Below are 21,139 nucleotides of genomic sequence, written 5' to 3'. Positions count from 1 at the left end.
GAAGGGCAAAAAAAAGCATCCAACTACGTATTTAGCTGTTCTATGTGGTCTGATGCAGTCAGTAAATAACCCAAAAATGTAGGTGCAACTTTAGTAACGATGGTTTTGGGAAACAGCTTGGAGATTTAATGACACTCCTAAAGGTTCTTATGATGAACTTAGCCTTAAGGTGCTTTTGGGAAACCGGGCCAAAAACTGTCTAATATTAAGGAAGGATACAGCGAGGCTGAGCATGCCCTTTCTTTCCTATATTAACGATAGGTATTTTGCAGACTCCAACAGCAATACTTGCTAAATAGGCAAATAAATAGGCCTACATGGTATTGAATGACCGTTTGGTCACACGTTATGAAATCTATTTGTACAGGATATTTTCCCAGGTACCGGACTGGTCGAGCAGGTAGCCTCTAGCTTGATTCTGCACTAGACAAAAACATTGTCCATCTACTATGTTAAATATAAGAGCACTTGGAAGGCATTGTGTGGATTGACAGCATTATGAGGGTTAGAAGTGTTCAAAATGAGCGTTAGGCTGTTAGCCATTGCTGCTGTACACTCATTATCACCCACTTCTTCAGTAACTGGAGATCAGAGTAAAAAAAAAGAAGTTTAGCTTGCAGTGCTAGTCCAAGCAGCTTCGAGAGGCCCCATTGGTTCATCTGAGTCCTTGGCGTTCAATATGGGAGCCAAATTGACACACCGTAACAGGACACAGTAGGTCAAACACTAACGTTCAGCCCAGAGAGATGTGAAAACTGAAAAGCTACTGAACACTAGCATAGTCTGGCAGTGTAGGCCAGGCTGGTTACTCATTCTAGGAGAGGTGATGGATAGATGACTTATTAGCCTTTGTCCTGCTCTGGTAAATAAAATAAAAAGCTACAAAAATTAAAATGTATCCAGCTCCATAGCACACTGTCCTACCTAGTCTACACGGCACAGTCTGGGGCTGAAAGACTCAAACACACAAGGACATAGGGGGATATGCACTGTATATACTGTATACACATTATACTGTGGAGACAACAAACATCACAGAGACAGGGCACACAACACTAAAGGCGTAGTAGTCAGCACAGAGGGGAAGAGGACACACTGGTCTCAGGGCTTGCCCTCCAGCGCACGCACACTCACACTCTCTGACTGGGTTTGTGAGGGGGGGTGGAGAGCAGCCAGAGAGGATTTGGCTGTGCGCCACAGCTCCTAATCTCCTACTTCCATAACAGAGAGGTCCTGTCCACAGCGTGGCCCCTCACACACACAGTGACATGGAAGTCGGTCCCATCCCGCTACGCACGTCATGGATGGAGCACGACCTTGCTCTAGCGCTTCCACAGAACTCGCCACTGAGGTTATGCTAAAACAACGCTAAAAACAGAAATGGCAATTGACGTCTTTTGGAGCCCCCCTGGGACGGGGAGTACTGGTGCTAGACCATGCCTGTGACAGACATCACAGAAAATACCCACAGTGCTGCAGGGAGAACAGGTCAAGGGCAGAATGTTTCCAGCTTTCATACTCGTTCTACTGAGGGGCTTTGTGTTGTCACATTCCCCAGAGAAATGTTTTCTGATCCACAGAACAGTGAGGATCTACAGCAGTCGTTTCTCTTTCAACCATATACACTGAACAAAAATATAAATGGACATAGGCCCACCCACTTTGGAGACAGCCGATCAGAATTAGTTTTTCGCCACAAAAGGGCAGACAGAATTACTCCTCAGTTTCATCAGCTGTCCGGGTGGCTGGTCTCAGACAATCCCACAGGTGAAGAAGCCGGATGTGGAGGTCCGGCCTGGGCTGGCGTGATTACATGTGGTCTGCAGTTGTGAGGCCGGTAGAGAAATGAACATTCAATTCTCTAGCAACAGCTCTGGTGGACATTCCTGCAGTCAGCATGCAAATTGCACATTCCCTCAAAACTTTAGACATCTGTGGCATTGTGTTGTGTAACAAAACTGCACATTTTAGAGTGGCCTTTTATTGTCCCCAGCATACGGTGCATATGTAATTGTAACGGTTTTGACTTCAGGTTATTGTTTGTTAGGGGTGCCATGTAGGTCATGCCTACCAGAGAAAATATTGGATTTCTCCTTTTCTTTGTGTGAGGGAATTAGTCCCATTTAGCCTGTCAAGTCTACACCAACACAAAGAACTCATGTAAAAGTCAGTATAGAAATACACTTCTCATAAACCCTTAAAACATTGGAAATAACTTAAAAACCACTGTGTTCTTTTGCGTTTGCTGTATTAAGCAAATAAATGATCACACAATCAATATCAGTCACAAAATAATAACCTTAGTTCACTTGTAAATGTCCATACCTCGGGCATCAAAATTTGAGACATCTGTGGCATTGTGATGTGTGACAAAACTGCACATTAAAAGCTGCCTTTTATTGTCCCCAGCACAAGGTGCATCTGTGTAATGATCATGCTGTTTAATCAGCTTCTTGATATGCCACACCTGTCAGGTGGAAGGATTATCTTGGCAAAGGAGAAATGTTCACTAACAGGGAGGTAAACAAATGTGTACACAAAATGTAAGAGGAATTAGCTTTTTGTGCATATGGAAAAATTCAGGGATCTTTGATTTCAGCTCATGTTTCATGAGCTGAAATCAAAGATCCCTGAATTTTGCCATGGGACCAACATGACATGTTGCATTTATATTTTTGTTCAGTATAGTGACAGGCTCTTGCACCTCCCTGGAGCCCATAGGGTAATTGGACTCATGTCTCAGCAGTGTCTCCCTCAGTGTGGAGGCACTCAACCAAGCCATCTGCCTCTACCTCCCCTCTTCTTTATGACAGACCATGTTTTGGTCACCACTGCTTTTTGACTGTCCAAATGACTGGAGTCCAGTACTGATTTCTCACTGTAGGCTTGAGATGACTGAGAAGCAGAGCTGAGCTGAACTCCAGGGTGGAGTGAAGGTAGCTTAGTGGTTAAGAGCGTTGTGCCAGTAACCGAAAGGTCGCTGGTTCTAATCCCCGAGCCGACTAGGTGAAAAGTCTGTCGATGAGCAAGGCACTTAACCCGAATTGCTCCTGTAAGTCGCTCTGGATAAGAGCGTCTGCTAAATGACAACAAAAAAGACGATGCTCCAGTGACTCTCCTGAGATAGAGGCCGCTACTGCTGTGCTGCTCTCTCATTACTGAAGGCCTCCTGCTCCCAGCATCCTCTCACCCACTGATGCCCTCTCACCCAGGTCCACAGGAGAGGCCAGATGGCTGGGGTTATACCGTGCTAGAGGTCAAAACAGGTCAGAGACATACAGTTGAAGTCGGAAGTTTACATACACTTAGGTTGGAGTCATTAAAACTCGTTTTTCAACCACTCCCCAAATTTCTTGTTAACAAACTATAGTTTTGGCAAGTCTGTTAGGACATCTACTTTGTGCAAGACACAAGTAATTTTTCCAACAATTGTTTACAGACAGATTATTTCACTTAAATCACAATTCCAGCTTGGAAAATTCCAGAAAATGATGTCATGGATTTAGAAGCTTCTTATAGGCTAATTTACATCATTTGAGTCAAACTCAGTGCCTCTGTTTGACATCATGGGAAAATCTAAAGAAAAATCAGCCAAGACCTCAGGAAAAAAAGATTGTAGACCTCCACAAGTCTGGTTCATCCTTGGGAGCAATTTCCAAACGCCTGAAGGTACCACGTTCATCTGTACAAACAATAGTACGCAAGTATAAACACCATGGGACCACGCAGCCGTCATACAGGCTCAGGAAGGAGACGTGTTCTGTCTCCTAGAGATGAACGTACTTTGGTGATAAAAGTGCAAATCAATCCCAGAACAACAGCAAAGACCTTGTGAAGATGCTGGAGGAAACATATACAAAAGTATCTATATGAGGCGGCAGGTAGCTTAGTGGGTAAGAGCGTTGTGCCAGTAACCGAAAGGTCGCTGGTTCTAATCCCCGAGCCGACTAGGTGAAAAATCTGTCGATGTGCCCTTAAGCAAGGCACTTAACCCTAATTGCTCATGTAAGTCGCTCTGGATAAGAGCGTCTGCTAAATGACTAAAAATGTAAAAATGTATATCCACAGTAAAACGAGTCCTATAATCAACATAACCTGAAAGGCCGCTCAGCAAGGAAGAAGCCACTGCTCCAAAACCGCCATAAAAAAGCCAGACTACGGTTTGCAACTGCACATGGGGACAAAGATTGTACTTTTTGGAGAAATGTCCTCTGGTCTGATGAAACAAAAAAAATAGAACTGGTCGGCCATAATGACCGTCGTTATGTTTGGAGGAAAAGGGGGTGGCTTGCAAGCCGAAGAACACCAACCCAACCATGAAGCACGGGGGTGGCAGCATCATGCTGTGGGGCTGCTTTGCTGCAGGAGGGACTGGTGCACTTCACAAAATAACCCAATGGGTGGGTTGAAGACACTAAAATCGCTCAGAGTCAGTATTCCAAATACCCTCACAGGTATTGTTTAATCACAGCAATAGGCTTCCAACTGGTTACGTCAAGTATGCAGTCGCTTAAACTCCTGAGTCCCTGAATTAAGCTGTAAAATGATATCCAAAAGATCTCTCCCATTATATGTTGGATTCCTCTGGCTAGTAGCTACTCCCAATTGACTACTCCCAATAGCGAGTCATCAATCTCAGTGGGCTTCAATTACTTTTATCGATGGGAGATACAGTAACAACCAGGAAATTAACTTGAAATTCCCTTGCACTCAGTGCATGATAAAAATGTTACTAAATTATTCCTGGCCAGCAACGCAAACGATGGCCATTTCCCTTGGTTCCACTTGCTAGCAGAGAACATTGGCTTCCCCAAAGTCTGGTGGGTTAATATGATCAGCTCCAAAAAATACAGACAGACTAATGAATGGAGCCTTGGGAGAAGGCTGCTTTCTCATAAGCACAGGGCAAATGGGTCAATATTGATGAGGTTGTGGAAATCACTTAGAGAATGATTAGCATGAATGGAGGGTGGAGAAGGACAAGAGGGAGAGAGTAAGAAAGGACGGATTGTGGATATATGAATGAAAAGGATGAAGATAGAGGAACCTTTCTGTTCCTCCTCAGACTGTTTCCCCTCAGACAGAAATGCTGAAGTTTTTCCCACACTAGAAATGGAAATATGAAATGAGCTCCCTAAGGGCCGACTGATTTAGGTCTGTTCACAGAGCATGACGTCACAAACGCTGCCATGCCCTCCAGATGTCCTAAATCTCTGCCATTTACATTACTGACTTTGACTTTCAAAACAGGGACATAAATGTTGCTTTATTGCAAGCTCTGCTCCAATAAAATGAGTGATATTAAGATTAGTGGGCCTAGGGAGGAACCGGTCTATCATGGCCCCAGAAAGGTTCTCAGCAGGAAAGGTTAACACTCCTTTGCTTAAAATAGAGCAACAATATTCTCTAGCCATTTTTAGTCAGCCTTTAAAATCAGTGAGTCCCATGAATTAGGTATTATTCCCAGAAAAACAGGAAATGTAAAAGTCGCCCAAACACTGCATCAAAGGGAACGATAAAGCCCTGTTCACAGGAAAGTAAACTGTGCAGATGTTTATGCAAAGGCAAAATAGAGTATGATTATTTTGGTTGCCATTATTGACCTCGTTTACCACCAGTCTACTAGAAGAGACTCGGCCGTTATCAACAGGGTCAGCAACAGGGTCAGCTTGAAGACTACAAGGATACAAGTGAAGGCTGTGAGCCTAAAGCCGATCTGGAACAGGTGGTGTGGGTAGTGGAGTGGGTTTTAACTTTGATCAGACCACAACCTCTTCCTCAGATTCACCACACAGCCAGACAGGAGCAACAACACAGATAAGAGTTGTCCTTGTACAGTAACTCTATAAAAAAATAGTCTTGAAGACTACATCCCAAATCAATCAAAACATATAGGCCTATCGTGACCTCTGGCTAGTGGTTTAGTGTGTAACATTTCATTTGAAATGGTTTTCATCTCATCCAACTGTCCCTATGTTTGCAAATATCAGGATGAGAAGAAGTTGGTATTAAAAACAGCACTTTAACACAAAACAGATAATTTAGCTAAATATGTGAAATGCATTCATCCTGTAAACATGTGAAAACACTGTTTGGTAACCTCTTTATGACCCTCTGCGCCCCACTCCCTCCCAATACAGCATCTCTCCCTCGTTATAATAAGGGATGACAGCTTTATACGTGAACTTGCATAACAACGCCAGAGCATGACAATGGCTGCCATTGTCTCCCCTGTGAGGCGGCCGTGCCACAGGAGCCACTGACTGGCACAGGGCTCACCTTCCTGGCAGCTCGCAACAAAACCTGCAGCTGTTGGTCTGCACTGTGCCCTCTCTATTGGCAGTGACAGCTAGAGCTGGGCGATATGGACAGAAATTCATATTGTGATAAACTGCCTGAATTGATGCGATACCGATAAATAGAATGATACATTTATAACATTAATGTTCACCATGTTTTTATTTATTTATTATCATCCTTTAACCCATAAGAGTCTAACCCTGTCTAAGCAGGGGGAGGGGGGGTTCTACTAAGCTATAGGGAATTGTTTTAAGAAGGTCATCCCAAGGATCTATTTGATTTTGAATTCTAACATGCTGACTACACAGGGCACGTGCGTCCGTCCGCGTGCGCCATCGTGCGCATGTTGTTTTAGTCCATACACACCAGGCGCGATCAGGACACGCAGGTTGAAATATCAAAACCAACTATATTAATTTGGTGACAGGTCAAAACACATGAAACATTCATGGACATTTAGCTAGCTTGCTGTTGCTAGATAATTTGTCCTGGAATATAAACATTGGGTTGTTATTTGACCTGAAATGCACAAGGTCCTTTTTTTCCAGGATCTTTGTAGAATTTTGAGTCACTACTTCAACAATTAATCCACAGATAAAAAGGGGTAAACTTAGTTTAGTTCTCTCTCCTTCAGTCTTCTGTGGACTTTATATGGCGGTTGGCAACCAACTTTAAGGTGCATTACAACCGCCACTGGAGTGTGGACCTCAGTTCAGCTTTCAATCACCCACGTGGGTATATGAAGAGATGGGAGAGGCGGGACATGGAGCGCGTCAAGCAGCAAAAATAGAACCAAGTTCTATTTTAGCGCCTGGTTACGCAGACGCTCGTTGAACCAACAGATCTCTAGCTTAAACTGACAGATTTGTAGGGGGGGGGGGGGGGGGGGTTGTATTATGCTAAATAGATTTCCGTGGGGGCACAGACATCGACCTTAGGGGGTTAAACTACTACTACTAGTTTGATGGTTGTGGCCATCAATTGTCCCATTATCAACCAACCATATTGTCAAACTTATTTCATTTCAAACTTCACATTTCGAGTATAGGCTACTTATCATCATGAACGATATTAGCAAAATCCCTGCGATAAGTGATCGCTATGGTCGGTGTTGATAATTTTCAGTTTATCGTCCCAGCTCTAGTGACAGCACAGCTAAAATTATGAGAAAGCTGAGTCTGAGCAGGGGAGAGGCCAGAGATAGCCCTGGTGGTTGTAGAGACCCGTGTGTGTGTTCGGTGTATTAAGAGGCGAGGAGTGTGGGCGCTCTGGGCTGTAACGATCTGCTGGCCTCCCATGAGGGTTGAGAGCGCTCAGAAACAAAGCGCTGCTTACTTTGGGACCATTCCCAGGACATCTTTCCGTCTGGGTGTGCTGAAGATATCTTCAGGGGGGAAAAAACATAAGAAAGAACAAAAAAGACAGCATAGAAAAACAGCCCAAAGGAGAGGCAGAGATCAATAGCTCTCCATTTCCTCTTCAAGCTACAGAAGCCCAAGAAAAAAAAAAAGTATTGGAATTCTCGTTTGAACGGCTTAGTAAAAAATAAATTGTTTATTTTTAGTAAGTCATTCAAACGAGATACTTAGTCGTTCAAAACAAGATAGTTATTTTGTCTAATTAAGCCTAATTTGTTACGCAGCTTTTCAGACCATGTAATGGTTGATGTGATTGACAGTTCTTTGATAGCCTAAAGCAGGGCTGCTTTTGAATGCCAGAGCATGTAAGTGGGCGAGTGTGGAGCGAGGAGCAGGGTGTAATTGAGCAGATAAAAAATAAAATAGAAATGTTGTTTGCCCTCACTCCGGCTAAAATTTCGCTCAGGTACTGCTCAGCCACAAGCCTTGGGCATGCTCTGCCTAGCATATTTGTTTAATTAGGACTATTCAGTTGTAATTATTTAGCCTACCCCACCCACAATAGCCTAGATCTAGTTTATATTCTACTTTCTAACATTAGGATATGTAGTTTCTATTTAGAAGGACTTCAAAATGTATTAACGGATGTTTTAGGTAGGCAATACAAAATGTATTCATTTTTTAAAATAGAAACACCATAATATAAATCAATTTAATTAAGCTAAAATATAATAAAATAAAGTCCAGTATCAGCTTATTTTCATGAATAATAGGTCATAAATAAGATCAAACTGCAACTGTGAAATGATTTGCACACAAAAGTAAGCCCCAACAAGCTTCACGTGCATTGAGCGTGGGAAATACGCTCTGCAAGTTATAATATTATTATTATTATTATTAAGACAGAAAAAACAAATTAATGGTTGCAGCAACCATTACATGGTCTGAAAAGCTACATAACAAATTAGGCCTAATTAGACAAAAGAACAATTCTTGTTTGAACGAGATACTAAGTCATTCAAACAAGATAATTCCAAGAGTCTGAGCTAGTTTTTTTGCCTTGGGCTTTAGGGCTTCCGTATCAAGCTTTTTGGGTTGACGAACAGATTGCAGAGAGCTATTAAGAGCCCTGGGACGGAGACATACACACACTCACTACACAACACAACCTTCCTTCCTCACTGCACATGTGCGTGCACATTACAAAAGGTTGGTTAACTGTCACTAGTGTTTCTACATTTACATTTTACATGTTTCTCTCAATGAAAGACAAAAAGGTAAATGTCCTCCCGAATGCGAATACAGAAGTTTGGTTGTTGAAATGTCCTGAGATGTGACGAGTCGCACTGAACACCGAGTCCCCAGGCAGGAAGCCCATGTTGCGCCTGCAGCCTCACAGGCATACAGAACAGGGGCCTGGGGAGCATAGAGAGGAGGAGGGGAGGCATCCATAAGGGGACGGAGAAAATATGCACCGTTTCCACCACTGGCCGTTTACAGTAGAATATCTGTGAAATATCTGGGAGTAGGGTGTGTAAACTGACCCCCCCCTGAACCCCCTCTCTAGATAGGTCCTCTCCTGGTGCTGAATATAATTGATTGAGGGAGAATGGGGGAGGTTGGACATGAACGGCTGTGTCATATCATAAAGAAGTGGAAACGTCCACACTGTCTGAGAAGGGGGTAGCTGCATCCCAATATGGCGACCGGAGTATGGGTGAGTGGGTGTTTTCGAAAGGAAAGTAGTGGGTGTGTCGAAAGCGCTCTGTAATAGGTTAGACTGTTTTGATTGAGCTGTGTTTTTTTCCCCCTTCTGTTTCTCAACACGCAACTACCGTACATTGAGCTACCTTACAGCGAGAGTTTGCACTTCTGTTAAGCCGGAGTCATATTTCACTGTTAGTTTTACAGAAATAAATTGTACATTTTCAGTTATAAAACTGACGATTGTTTATTTTTATTCAAAGTATTGATGATGGGTGTACTGTTGTTGTATGCGTGTGCTTCTAGAATGAATCTAGAATGGCGCCGGAGAAGATGGCTGCCGTTTTACAGCCCTCTAACCAATTGTACTATTGTGTGTGTTTTTCTGCGTTATTTGTAATTCATTTTGTACATAATGTTTCTGCCATCGTCTCTTATAACCAAAAAGAGCTTCTGGATATCAGGACAGCGATTACTCACCTCGTATTGGACGAATAATTTTTCTTCAACGAGGCGGCCGCGAAGGATATCCTACAGACACCCGACAAGGCCCAAATCCCCGTCATTCGCATGAGGAAGAGACGGAGATATCGTGGACGTAGGTCGGGGTGCCTTGTAAGGATCCGACGGCGAGCGAGTAAACTGCCGCTCCCATCAATCCTATTAGCCAATCTTCAATCATTGGAAAATAAATTGGATGACCTAAGATTACGGTTATCCTACCAACGGGACATTAAAACTGTAATATCTTATGTTTCACCGAGTCATGGCTGAACGACGACATGGATAACATACAGCTAGCGGGCTATACGCTACATCGGCAGGATAGAACGGCTGACTCCGGTAAGACAAGGGGTGGCGGTCTGTGTATATTTGTAAACAACAGCTGGTGCACAAAATCAAATACTAAGGAAGTCTCGAGGTTTTGCTCGCCTGAGGTAGAGTATCTTATGATAAGCTGTAGACCACACTATTTACCAAGAGAGTTTTCATCTATATTTTTCATAGCCGTCTATTTACCACCACAAACCAATGCTGGCATTAAGATTGCACTGAATGAGCTGTATAAGGCCATAAGTCAACAGGAAAATGCTCATCCAGAGGCAGCGCTCCTAGTGGCCGGGGACTTTAATGCAGGGAAACTTAAATCCGTTCTACCTCATTTCTACCAGCATGTTAAATGTGCAACCAGAGAAAAAAAAAAAAAAAACAAACAAAAAAAAAAAAAACTCTAGACCACCTTTACTCCACACACAGATACGCATACAAAGCTCTCCCTCGCCCTCCATTTGGCAAATCTGACCATAACTCTATCCTCCTGATTCCTGCTTATAAGCAAAAACTAAAGCAGGAAGCACCAGTGACTCGGTTAATAAAAAAGTGGTCCGATGACGCAGATGCTAAGTTACAGGACTGTTTTGCTAGCACAGACTGGAACATGTTCCGGGATTCTTCAGATAGCATTGAGGAGTACACCACATCAGTCACTGGCTTCATCAATAAGTGCATCGATGATGTCGTCCCCACAGTGACCATACGTACATACCCCAACCAGAAGCCATGGATTACAGGAAACATCCGCACTGAGCTAAAGGGTAGAGCTGCCGCTTTCAAGGAGCGGGACTCTAACCCGGACGCTTAAAAGAAATCCCGATATGCCCTCCGACGAACCATCAAACAGGCAAAGCGTCAATACAGGACTAAGATTGAATCATACTACACCGGCTCCGACGCTCGTCGGATGTGGCAGGGCTTGAAAACTATTACTGACTACAAAGGGAAGCACAGCCGCGAGCTTCCCAGTGACACAAGCCTACCAGACGAGCTAAACCACTTCTATGCTCGCGTCGAGGCAAGCAACACTGAAGCATGCATGAGAGCACCAGCTGTTCCGGATGACTATGTGATCACGCTCTCCGTAGCCGATGTGAGTAAGACTTTTAAGCAGGTCAACATTCACAAGGCCGCAGGGCCAGACGGATTACCAGGACGTGTACTCCGAGCATGTGCTGACCAACTGGCAAGTGTCTTCACTGACATTTTCAACATGTCCCTAACTGAGTCTGTCATACCAACATGTTTCAAGCAGACCACCATAGTCCCCGTGCCCAAGGACACTAAGATAAGGCAGGTTAATGACTACCGACCCGTAGCACTGACATCTGTAGCCATGAAGTGCTTTGAAAGGCTGGTCATGGCTCACATCGACACCATTATCCCAGAAACCCTAGATCCATTCCAATTTGCATACCGCCCCAACAGATCCACAGATGATGCAATCTCTATTGCACTCCACACTGCCCTTTCCCACCTGGACAAGAGGAACACCTACGTGAGAATGCTATTCATTGACTACAGCTCAGCATTCAAAACCATAGTGCCCTCAAAGCTCATCACTAAGCTAAGGATCCTGGGACTAAACACCTCCCTCTGCAACTGGATCCTGGACTTCCTGACGGGCCGCCCCCAGGTGGTAAGGGTAGGTAACAACACATCTGCCACACTGATCCTCAACACGGGGGCCCCTCAGGGGTGCGTGCTCAGTCCCCTCCTGTACTCCCTGTTCACCCGTGACTGCATGGCCAGGCACGACTCCAACACCATCATTAAGTTTGCAGACGACACAACAGTGGTAGGCCTGATCACCGACAACGATGAGACAGCCTATAGGGAGGAGGTCAGAGACCTGGCCGTGTGGTGCCAGGATAACAACCTCTCCCTCAACGTGACCAAGACAAAGGAGATGATTGTGGACTACAGGAAAAAATTAAGAGGACTGAGCACGCCCTCATTCTCATCGACGGGGCTGTAGTGAAACAGGTTGAGAGCTTCAAGTTCCTTGGTGTCCACATCACCAACGAACTATCATGGTCCAAACACACCAAGACAGTCGTGAAGAGGGCACGACAAAGCCTAGTCCCCCTCAGGAGACTGAAAAGATTTGGCATGGGTCCTCAGATCCTCAAAAAATTATACAGCTGCACCATCGAGAGCATCCTGACTGGTTGCATCACCGCCTGGTATGGCAACTGCTTGGCCTCCGACCGCAAGCCACTACAGAGGGTAGTGCGTACGGCCCAGTACATCACTGGGGCCAAGCTTCCTGCCATCCAGGACCTCTATACCAGGCGGTGTCAGAGGAAGGCCCTCAAAATTGTCAAAGACTCCAGCCACCCTAGTCATAGACTGTTCTCTCTGCTACCGCATGGCAAGCGGTACCGGAGTGCCAAGTCTAGGTCCAAAAGACTTCTCAACAGCTTCTACCCACAAGCCATAAGACTCCTGAACAGCTAATCATGGCTACCCGGACTATTTGCACTGCCCCCCCACCCAATCTTTGTACGCTGCTGCTACTCTGTTAATTATTTATGCATAGTCACATTAACTCTACCCACATGTACATATTACTTCAACTACCTCAACTAGCCGGTGCCCCCGCACATTGACTCTGCACCGGTACCCCCCTGTATATATAGCCTCCCTACTGTTATTTTATTTTACTTCTGCTCTTTTTTTTTTTCTCTACACTTTTTTGTTGTTGTTTTATTTTACTTTTTTATTTAAAATAAATGCACTGTTGGTTAAGGGCTGTAAGTAAGCATTTCACTGTAATGTCTGCACCTGTTGTATTCGGCGCATGTGGCCAATAAAATTTGATTTGATTTGATTTACTGTGGGTGTACTGTTGTTGTATGCGTGTGCTTACCTGATATTGGCTACTAGGTAGCTACTTCCCACGCCTTCGCCAGACAAGAGTGCTTGTCTAGTGGGAGCGAAGGGCACGGTGTCCCAGTGTTGTTGCTGTTCATGCCCTCCCCATTGAGTAGTAGACTGCATGTACAGTACCAGTCAAAGGTTTCGACACAGCTACTCATTCAAAGGTTTTTCTTTATTTTTTACTATTTTCTACATTGTAGAATAGTGAAGACCTCAAAACTATTAAATAACACATATGGAATCATGTAGTAACCCCAAAAAACTGTTGAACAAATCAAAATATATTTATTATTTTAGATTCTTCAAAGTAGCCACCCTTCGCCTTGATGACAGCTTTGCACACTCTTGGCATTCTCTCAACCATCTTCATGAGGAATGCTTTTCCAACAGTCTTGAAGGAATTCCCACATATGCTTAGCACTTGTTGGCTGCTTTTCCTTCACTCTGCAGTCCAACTCATCCCAAACCATCTCAATTGGGTTGAGGTCAGGTGATTGTGGAGGCCAGGTCATCTGATGCAGCACTCCATCACTCTCCTTCTTGGTCAAATAGCCCTTACACAGCCTGGAGGTGTGTTTTGGGTCATTGTCCTGTTGAAAAACAAATTATAGTCCCACTAAGCGCAAACCAAAAGCCATGCTGGTTAAGTGTGCCTTGAATTCTAAATAAAATCACAGACAGTGTCACCAGCAAAGCACCCCCACACCACCTCCTCCATGCTTCACGGTGGGTACAACACATGCAGAGATCATCCATTAACCTACTCTGCATCTCACAAAGACACGGCGGTTGGAAGCAAAAATCTCAAATTTGGACTCCAGACCAAAGGACACATTTCCACCTATCTAAATGTCAATTTCTCATGTTTCTTGGCCCAAGCAAGTCTCTTCTTCTTATTGGTGTCCTTTAGTAGTGGTTTCTTTGCAGCAATTTGACCATGAAGGCCTGATTCACACAGTCTCCTCTGAACAGTTGATGTTGAGATGTGTCTGTTACTTGAACTCCGTGAAGCATTTATTTGGGCTGCAATTTCTGAGGCTGGTAACTAATGAACTAATCCTCTGCAGCAGAGGTAACTCTGGGTATTTTATTCCTGTCGCGGTCCTCATGAGAGCCAGCTTCATCATAGCGCTTTATGGTTTTTGCGACTGCACTTGAAGAAACTGTCAAAGTTCTTGAAATGTTCCGGATTGACTGACCTTCATGTCTTAAAATAATGATTGACTGTCATTTCTCTTTGCTTATTTGAGCTGTTCTTGCCAATAATATGGACTTGGTATTTCACCAAATAGGGCTATCTTCTGTATACCAACCCTACCTTGTCACAACACAACTGATTGGCTCAAATGCATTAAGGAGGAAATAAATTCCACAAATTAACAAGGCACACCTGTTAATTGAAAAGCATTCCAGGTGACTACCTCATGAAGCTGGTTGAGAGAATGCCAAGTGTGCAAAGCTGTCAAGGCAAAGGGTGGCTATTTTGAAGGATCTCAAATATAAAATATTGATTTGTTTAAAAAATGTTGGTTACTACATGATTCCATATGTGTTATTTCATAGTTTTGATGTCTTCACTATTATTCTACAATGTAGAAAATAATAAAAATAAAGAAAAACCCTGGAATGAGTAGGTGTGTCCAAACTTTGGACTGGTACTGTACAGTGGGGGAAAAAAGTATTTAGTCAGCCACCAATTGTGCAAGTTCTCCCACTTAAAAAGATGAGAGAGGCCTGTAATTTTCATCATAGGTACACGTCAACTATGAAAGAGAAATTGAAGAAAATCCAGAAAATCACATTGTAGGATTTTTAATGAATTTATTTGCAAATTATGGTGGAAAATAAGTATTTGGTCAACTACAAACAAGCAAGATTTCTGGCTCTCACAGACCTGTAACTTCTTCTTTAAGAGGCTCCTCTGTCCTCCACTCATTACCTGTATTAATGGCACCTGTTTGAACTTGTTATCAGTATAAAAGACACCTGTCCACAACCTCAAACAGTCACACTCCAAACTCCACTATGGCCAAGACCAAAGAGCTGTCAAAGGACACCAGAAACAAAATTGTAGACCTGCACCAGGCTGGGAAGACTGAATCTGCAATAGGTAAGCAGCTTGGTTTGAAGAAATCAACTGTGGGAGCAATTATTAGGAAATGGAAGACATACAAGACCACAGATAATCTCCCTCGATCTGGGGCTCCACGCAAGATCTCACCCCGTGGGGTCAAAATGATCACAAGAACAGTGAGCAAAAATCCCAGAACCACACGGGGGGACCTAGTGAATGACCTGCAGAGAGCTGGGACCAAAATAACAAAGCCTACCATCAGTAACACACTACGCCGCCAGGGACTCAAATCCTGCAGTGCCAGACGTGTCCCCCTGCTTAAGGCAGTACATGTCCAGGCCCGTCTGAAGTTTGCTAGAGTGCATTTGGATGATCCAGAAGAGGATTGGGAGAATGTCATATGGTCAGATGAAACCAAAATAGAACTTTTTGGTAAACTCAACTCGTCGTGTTTGGAGGACAAAGAATGCTGAGTTGCATCCAAAGAACACCATACCTACTGTGAAGCATGGGGGTGGAAACATCATGCTTTGGGGCAGTTTTTCTGCACAGGGACCAGGACAACTGATCCGTGTAAAGGAAAGAATGAATGGGGCCATGTATCATGAGATTTTGAGTGAAAACCTCCTTCCATCAGCAAGGGCATTGAAGATGAAACGTGGCTGGGTCTTTCAGCATGACAATGATCCCAAACACACCGCCCGGGCAACGAAGGAGTGGCTTCGTAAGAAGCATTTCAAGGTCCTGGAGTGGCCTAGCCAGTCTCCAGATCTCAACCCCATAGAAAATCTTTGGAGGGAGTTGAAAGTCTGTGTTGCCCAGCGACAGCCCCAAAACATCACTGCTCTAGAGGAGATCTGCATGGAGGAATGGGCCAAAATACCAGCAACAGTGTGTGAAAACCTTGTGAAGACTTACAGAAAACGTTTGACCTGTGTCATTGCCAACAAAGGTTATATAACAAAGTATTGAGAAACTTTTGTTATTGACCAAATACTTATTTTCCACCATAATTTGCAACTAAATTCATTAAAAATCCTACAATGTGATATTCTGGATTTTTTTTCCTCATTTTGTCTGTCATAGTTGACGTGTACCTATGATGAAAATTACAGGCCTCTCTCATCTTTTTAAGTGGGAGAACTTGCACAATTGGTGGCTGACTAAATACTTTTTTCCCCCCACTGTATGTATCAAAGTGACATCTAGATGGTTATCAATATTAGTTATTTATTGTATAGGCTGCTATCCTACTTTAAATAAAATCGTGATATTTGTTTGTTTTTGCCACGTTAGCTACCGCCAACGACGCTACCGTGATACCCAGTAGCCATGCAAAACGGTGTTGAGTGGCAACAAATCTGCCCAATTAGCGGATTCGCTTTCCATACACCTTGCCATATTGGGCTGCAGCTACCTATACTTGCACTGTCTGATAGGCCAGGCTACTGGACGGATGAGTGGAGGAGGGCTTACTGTGCTCATCAATCTTGTTCTTCTCCCAGTGCTTCCTTTCTCCCCAGGAGTTGCGTTGGGAGTTCAGAAATCTGCATTTTGAACATTGCAGACCATTAAAAAAAAGTATTTGTTTTTGGGGTTCAATAGTGATCAGGCTCGTGCAACTATAGTTTTCTTTCACAGAAAATACATGAGTGCAACACATTCGGCAGAAAACAGCTTCATTTTCATCAGACGACAAGAGAAGTGCAACGCTATTTGCCTAGCAGCCACAAGTAAATGAGCTTAGCCTACAATGAAAAAGCAAGTTATTTTTTGCAAAAACGATGCATGACCATTACATTTCTAATGTTTATCATAGAAAGAACGTAGCCAGCTACATTTCCTAAATGTTTTGCTTTAAGTTAATCGTAGATTTTATCAGAGAAAAGTCAGTTACACCGGGAAAGGTAGAGCGTTGTCTGAATTCTCATCCGAGTGGAGATGCAACTGAAGCACAAAATGAGTCTGATGCAGAGCAGAAAACTAAAACGCAGCAAAACATTTGCGATATTTTTTTCCTGCGTGAAATACGCAGAATTCTGCATTAATGCGACCCCTGTCCCCTGTCCCCTCCCACCCCTGCAATATGAACCATGCCCTCTGTCTCATACTGTACAAACCAGCATAACATCAAATACTCTGGGCACACAAACACCAGATCTCTGTCAGGCAACAGGAACAAATGATATGGAGTGTTCAAAAAATAAATAAACAAAGCTTCCAATTTCTAGGAACTCTGATCTAGGGATAGGCTATTCATCAGCATTCTTTTATGGATAAACCCTAAACTTTCCAAGTATGTTGAAACCACATGTTCTAGAAGCTTTTAATCTCAATTTAGAAAAAGGCACAAATGTGGAATAAAAGTATACCCAATAATTGGGTTTTTAAGTCTTATTGAACTTACCTGGACCACTTCTATTCCTCTTTTCCTGAAAGACAGATGAGAAGAAAAAAGAAAACATTCAAAATACATTCATTCATTATTTAAACATCAAATGTGGAGGTGGGAAAGAGAGAGCACTGCCGCAACTCCAACAGATTAACCGGACATCTGCAGACATTAAAACAAATTCACTTTCTCCTGCAGTGTTCCAGATCACAACAGAATAAAAAGATATACATTGGCGTGTGGTGACACAATGGTGTTCTAGCACTCAGTAGTGGCTCCCAATAGCATGGGGAATCTCACACAATCAAAAGGTTATGGGCATTTTGAAGGGCAGAGACGGTCGGGCAAAGGAAACCAAGATAGAAAGTGCACGCACTCCACCGCTTTAAGAGTCCTGAGTCTGTCTCACATAAAACATATTGACAGTGGCATAGGCTACTCAACTGTTCCACTTATGCATGTAGTGGATCAAATTAAATCTAAACAGACTTTGGCATCATTGTTCCAATTAAGCACACACACTGTAAATTAAGAAATTCTGGGAATGTAAACCAAAGTGGCATAACATTCAAGAATAGAATAGGAATTTGTTCTAGGAATTCATAAATATATCGCTGTTAAGGCTAAATAAGCTCGGACTGCGTTAGTCTGGGAGTCCAGGGCCAGGGAATGTCTTTACTTTTGAAATACATTTTTCTACCCAAAGCTCAATCTAGATATTTTTTTTTAACGGGGTTGCTTGGTGCAGACACCTACAAGAGAGAAGTCCTCAGTTGCGTTTGTGCAAAAGACTTCCAGCTCTTCTAATGTAATAAACCACAATGTTCCTCTGAAGGACTTGACAGTCTTTCAAATCCACCTCAGTCTGCCCAAACAAGCAGAAATAGTATAAAAGTGGACGTTTTCCGTACTTCAAAAATCTTAGGGGTCGTCAAGTAGTGAGAACATGCAAGTCCTACTAATCTGAACATACAAACAAATAAGCATGGGTAAGGGCATGAACACTCGGCTAGGCTATGTGCAGGGTTTCCTATAAAATAAAATAAATAAGTCCCTCCTCCCTTGTTTTGGGTGTCCGTGGTGCCCCCCACAGAATTTTTATGTAGAAGGACTGAGAAGCCCAGTTCTGGTGACTTTTTAAAAAAGGACATTCTGCTCCCAAATGAATGAAACATTATACTGACACCGTCTAAAATATAAATTTCCACCTCCAGAAATGAGCCCACTAACATATTGGTAAAATTATTTGTTAACATTATTTTAACATATTGGACCATGCATATAGCCCAGCGGTAGGCAACCGTGGTCCTGGAGTGCCGCAGGCACATCATGTTTTTGATTTAACCGACCTGGAAGACCAGGTGTGTTGAATTTAGGCAATCAGTGAACTGATCAATTAGCTCAGTTGGCCAAGTGTGGTACCTAGTTCGAACAAAATCCTGCAATACTTCTGGTACTCCAGGAACAACAGGGTTGCCTTACCCTGATATAGCCTATGCATGGTCCATATTTAAGCAATAAGGTACAGGGGGTGTGGTATATGGCCAATATACCACGGCTAAGGGCTGTTCTTAGGCACGCTTCTATTGTTTCAATAAAAGCGGTTCAGCTTCCCTAGAAATCTGTCAAGGCAGAGAGGGTGATGGGACATGTAGAAACACACTGGTTCGATGGGCGCTGTTGTCTAGATTAAATATTTCTCCATTATGAACGCACGAGGGCCTGTCCAAACGCAAACAGGAAGAGACATGGCATCTTCCACAGAGCTGGTGATATTATAGTGCTGACAGGATTCAGTGAGACTGGGTTCTCCGAGTGTGGGGTCCACTCTCTATGAAGTTGAAATTATGGAGCATTTAATGAGACCACTAAAAGCATCGGAGTTTCATGTCACTCAATAGTAGCTAAAAAAAATGGCCAACAGAAATACACTCAAACAGTATTTGAAAACATAGCATGGGGATAAAACCACAAACCCTACTACACCAATGACTTGCCAAATCTTTACAAGAACAAAAACACACCCCACACACTTGCGCCGAGGTCACAGCCCCATGCTAACAGTGGAGCAGCCATTCACTGATTTACAACAATGTGGATATTTAATACTGCAGCAGGCCTGTTTCATGGGGTGTGAATGGGTTCATTGGTTTCAGCCTAGCGCAGAGATTTGGAGATTGGCGGCCCTCTCATATTGTTGCCTGGTCCATGCGATGAAAGGAAAGGAGGGAAGACTAAAAAGACAAGCAGAGTTGCCAAGCTTTTTGCTTGGACTTGACACACGAGAAAGTAGTTGATAGGGCAGGGTGATGTCGGCTTTTAACACCCGCTCCTACAAATCATACATTTAGACAAAGTCATACAAATGCACACACACTAGTTCATGTTCACAACAACAAATTCTCCATCAAGCCAATAGGATGGCAGGAAGGTGAGAGGTCAGGGGAACACTAGTCCCAAAGCAGATGTAAAAGCTGCTTTCTTTATTCCGTTCCCGTGTGTGCATCCAGAGTGAGAGATCACCCTAACCCTGTCCTGACAAGAGGAAGTGACAGCGCTTCCCTTATGTCCAGAGGCAGGGGGTCCAGACGGTCATTTATTTTCCCTAATAAAGGTAAACTGTTCTGGCAGCTTATGAATGGGCATTAAAGCAGGAGTCCCTTACGTCAACAGCGTCACCACACCTCGTCTCTGACCAGCGGGGGATCTCTCCACAACCAGCTGGCCCAGACAGCTCACCAGGACCACCTCCATTTTGGAACACTCAGTGTCCCAGATGCACTCTTGCGGGGAGGGCTGAATAGAGTTGGGGACAGCTGTTGGGGACAGACGTACTCTACTGGCTAAACAGACGTTGATCTAACACTAATTACTGTGTCATAAACCTTTTAGGTGCATATGAAAATAAATGTGGTTAACAATATTTGTATATATATATATAAAACTTCAATTAAATACAGCAATTAGTGACTAGGAGATTGAGCAAATCTTGTTCATGTCTAAACTACCACAACTTTTTTTCCCCTCATGTGGGTGAGCATGAAGCTTACACTTAATGTGTAACACCCAATGGTAACACCAACACTGGAGAGCCAAGTTTATAATTCCAATGTCACAACAGAAATACTGCAGAGATACCTAGGCTCGATACAGTTGCATAGTGTCCTGCACTGTGTGTGCGCGCAAATGACAACACATTGCTTTTTACAGCAAAAGCAGATCTAGACCAAATACAGGAACAGAAGTAGATAACAAGGATGTTTCACATCTTCAAATAAGACCTTTTGTATTTTCCAAGAAGCACATTTTAGGGAAAACTCACTACAAAAGAAGAACTAGGAGAGACGGAGCAGAACAGCTCACCGGTAATCAGATACGAGGTGAAAGTGATTGTGTAACCGGATAATGAAACCAGACAGGAATTCCTACTATGGAGACATTTTCTCTTTGTCAAACTGAAATTATACTCCAGGCCATTGACCGCAACTCTTCTGAACTATATTTTCCAAGAGTGTAGGCAAGACCCAGAACATTTTATTGTTCCTACAACTAATCCAAACCCATCCCTGGCCTACACACCATCCATAACAGCAC

The 21,139-nt window shown here is 43.4% G+C and overlaps 1 protein-coding gene across 2 annotated transcripts in view; it reads right to left on the bottom strand.

Moving 5' to 3' along the window:
- Window positions 1-21,139, bottom strand: part of LOC311102413 (inositol-tetrakisphosphate 1-kinase-like) — a 71,060-nt gene that overhangs the window by 44,331 nt on the left and 5,590 nt on the right. For both annotated transcript variants that reach the window (XM_084143746.1, XM_084143747.1), the window contains exon 3: window positions 17,561-17,585. In XM_084143746.1, the coding sequence (XP_083999872.1) occupies window positions 17,561-17,585 (25 nt within the window). The remainder of the gene's footprint in view (window positions 1-17,560; window positions 17,586-21,139) is intronic.

This window comes from Coregonus lavaretus (genome assembly GCF_964263955.1).
Source record: "Coregonus lavaretus genome assembly, chromosome: 27".
NCBI classification, from domain to species: Eukaryota; Metazoa; Chordata; class Actinopteri; order Salmoniformes; family Salmonidae; genus Coregonus; species Coregonus lavaretus.
Note: the sequence above shows the minus strand (reverse complement) of the source record. Positions and strands in the feature narration are given on the sequence as shown.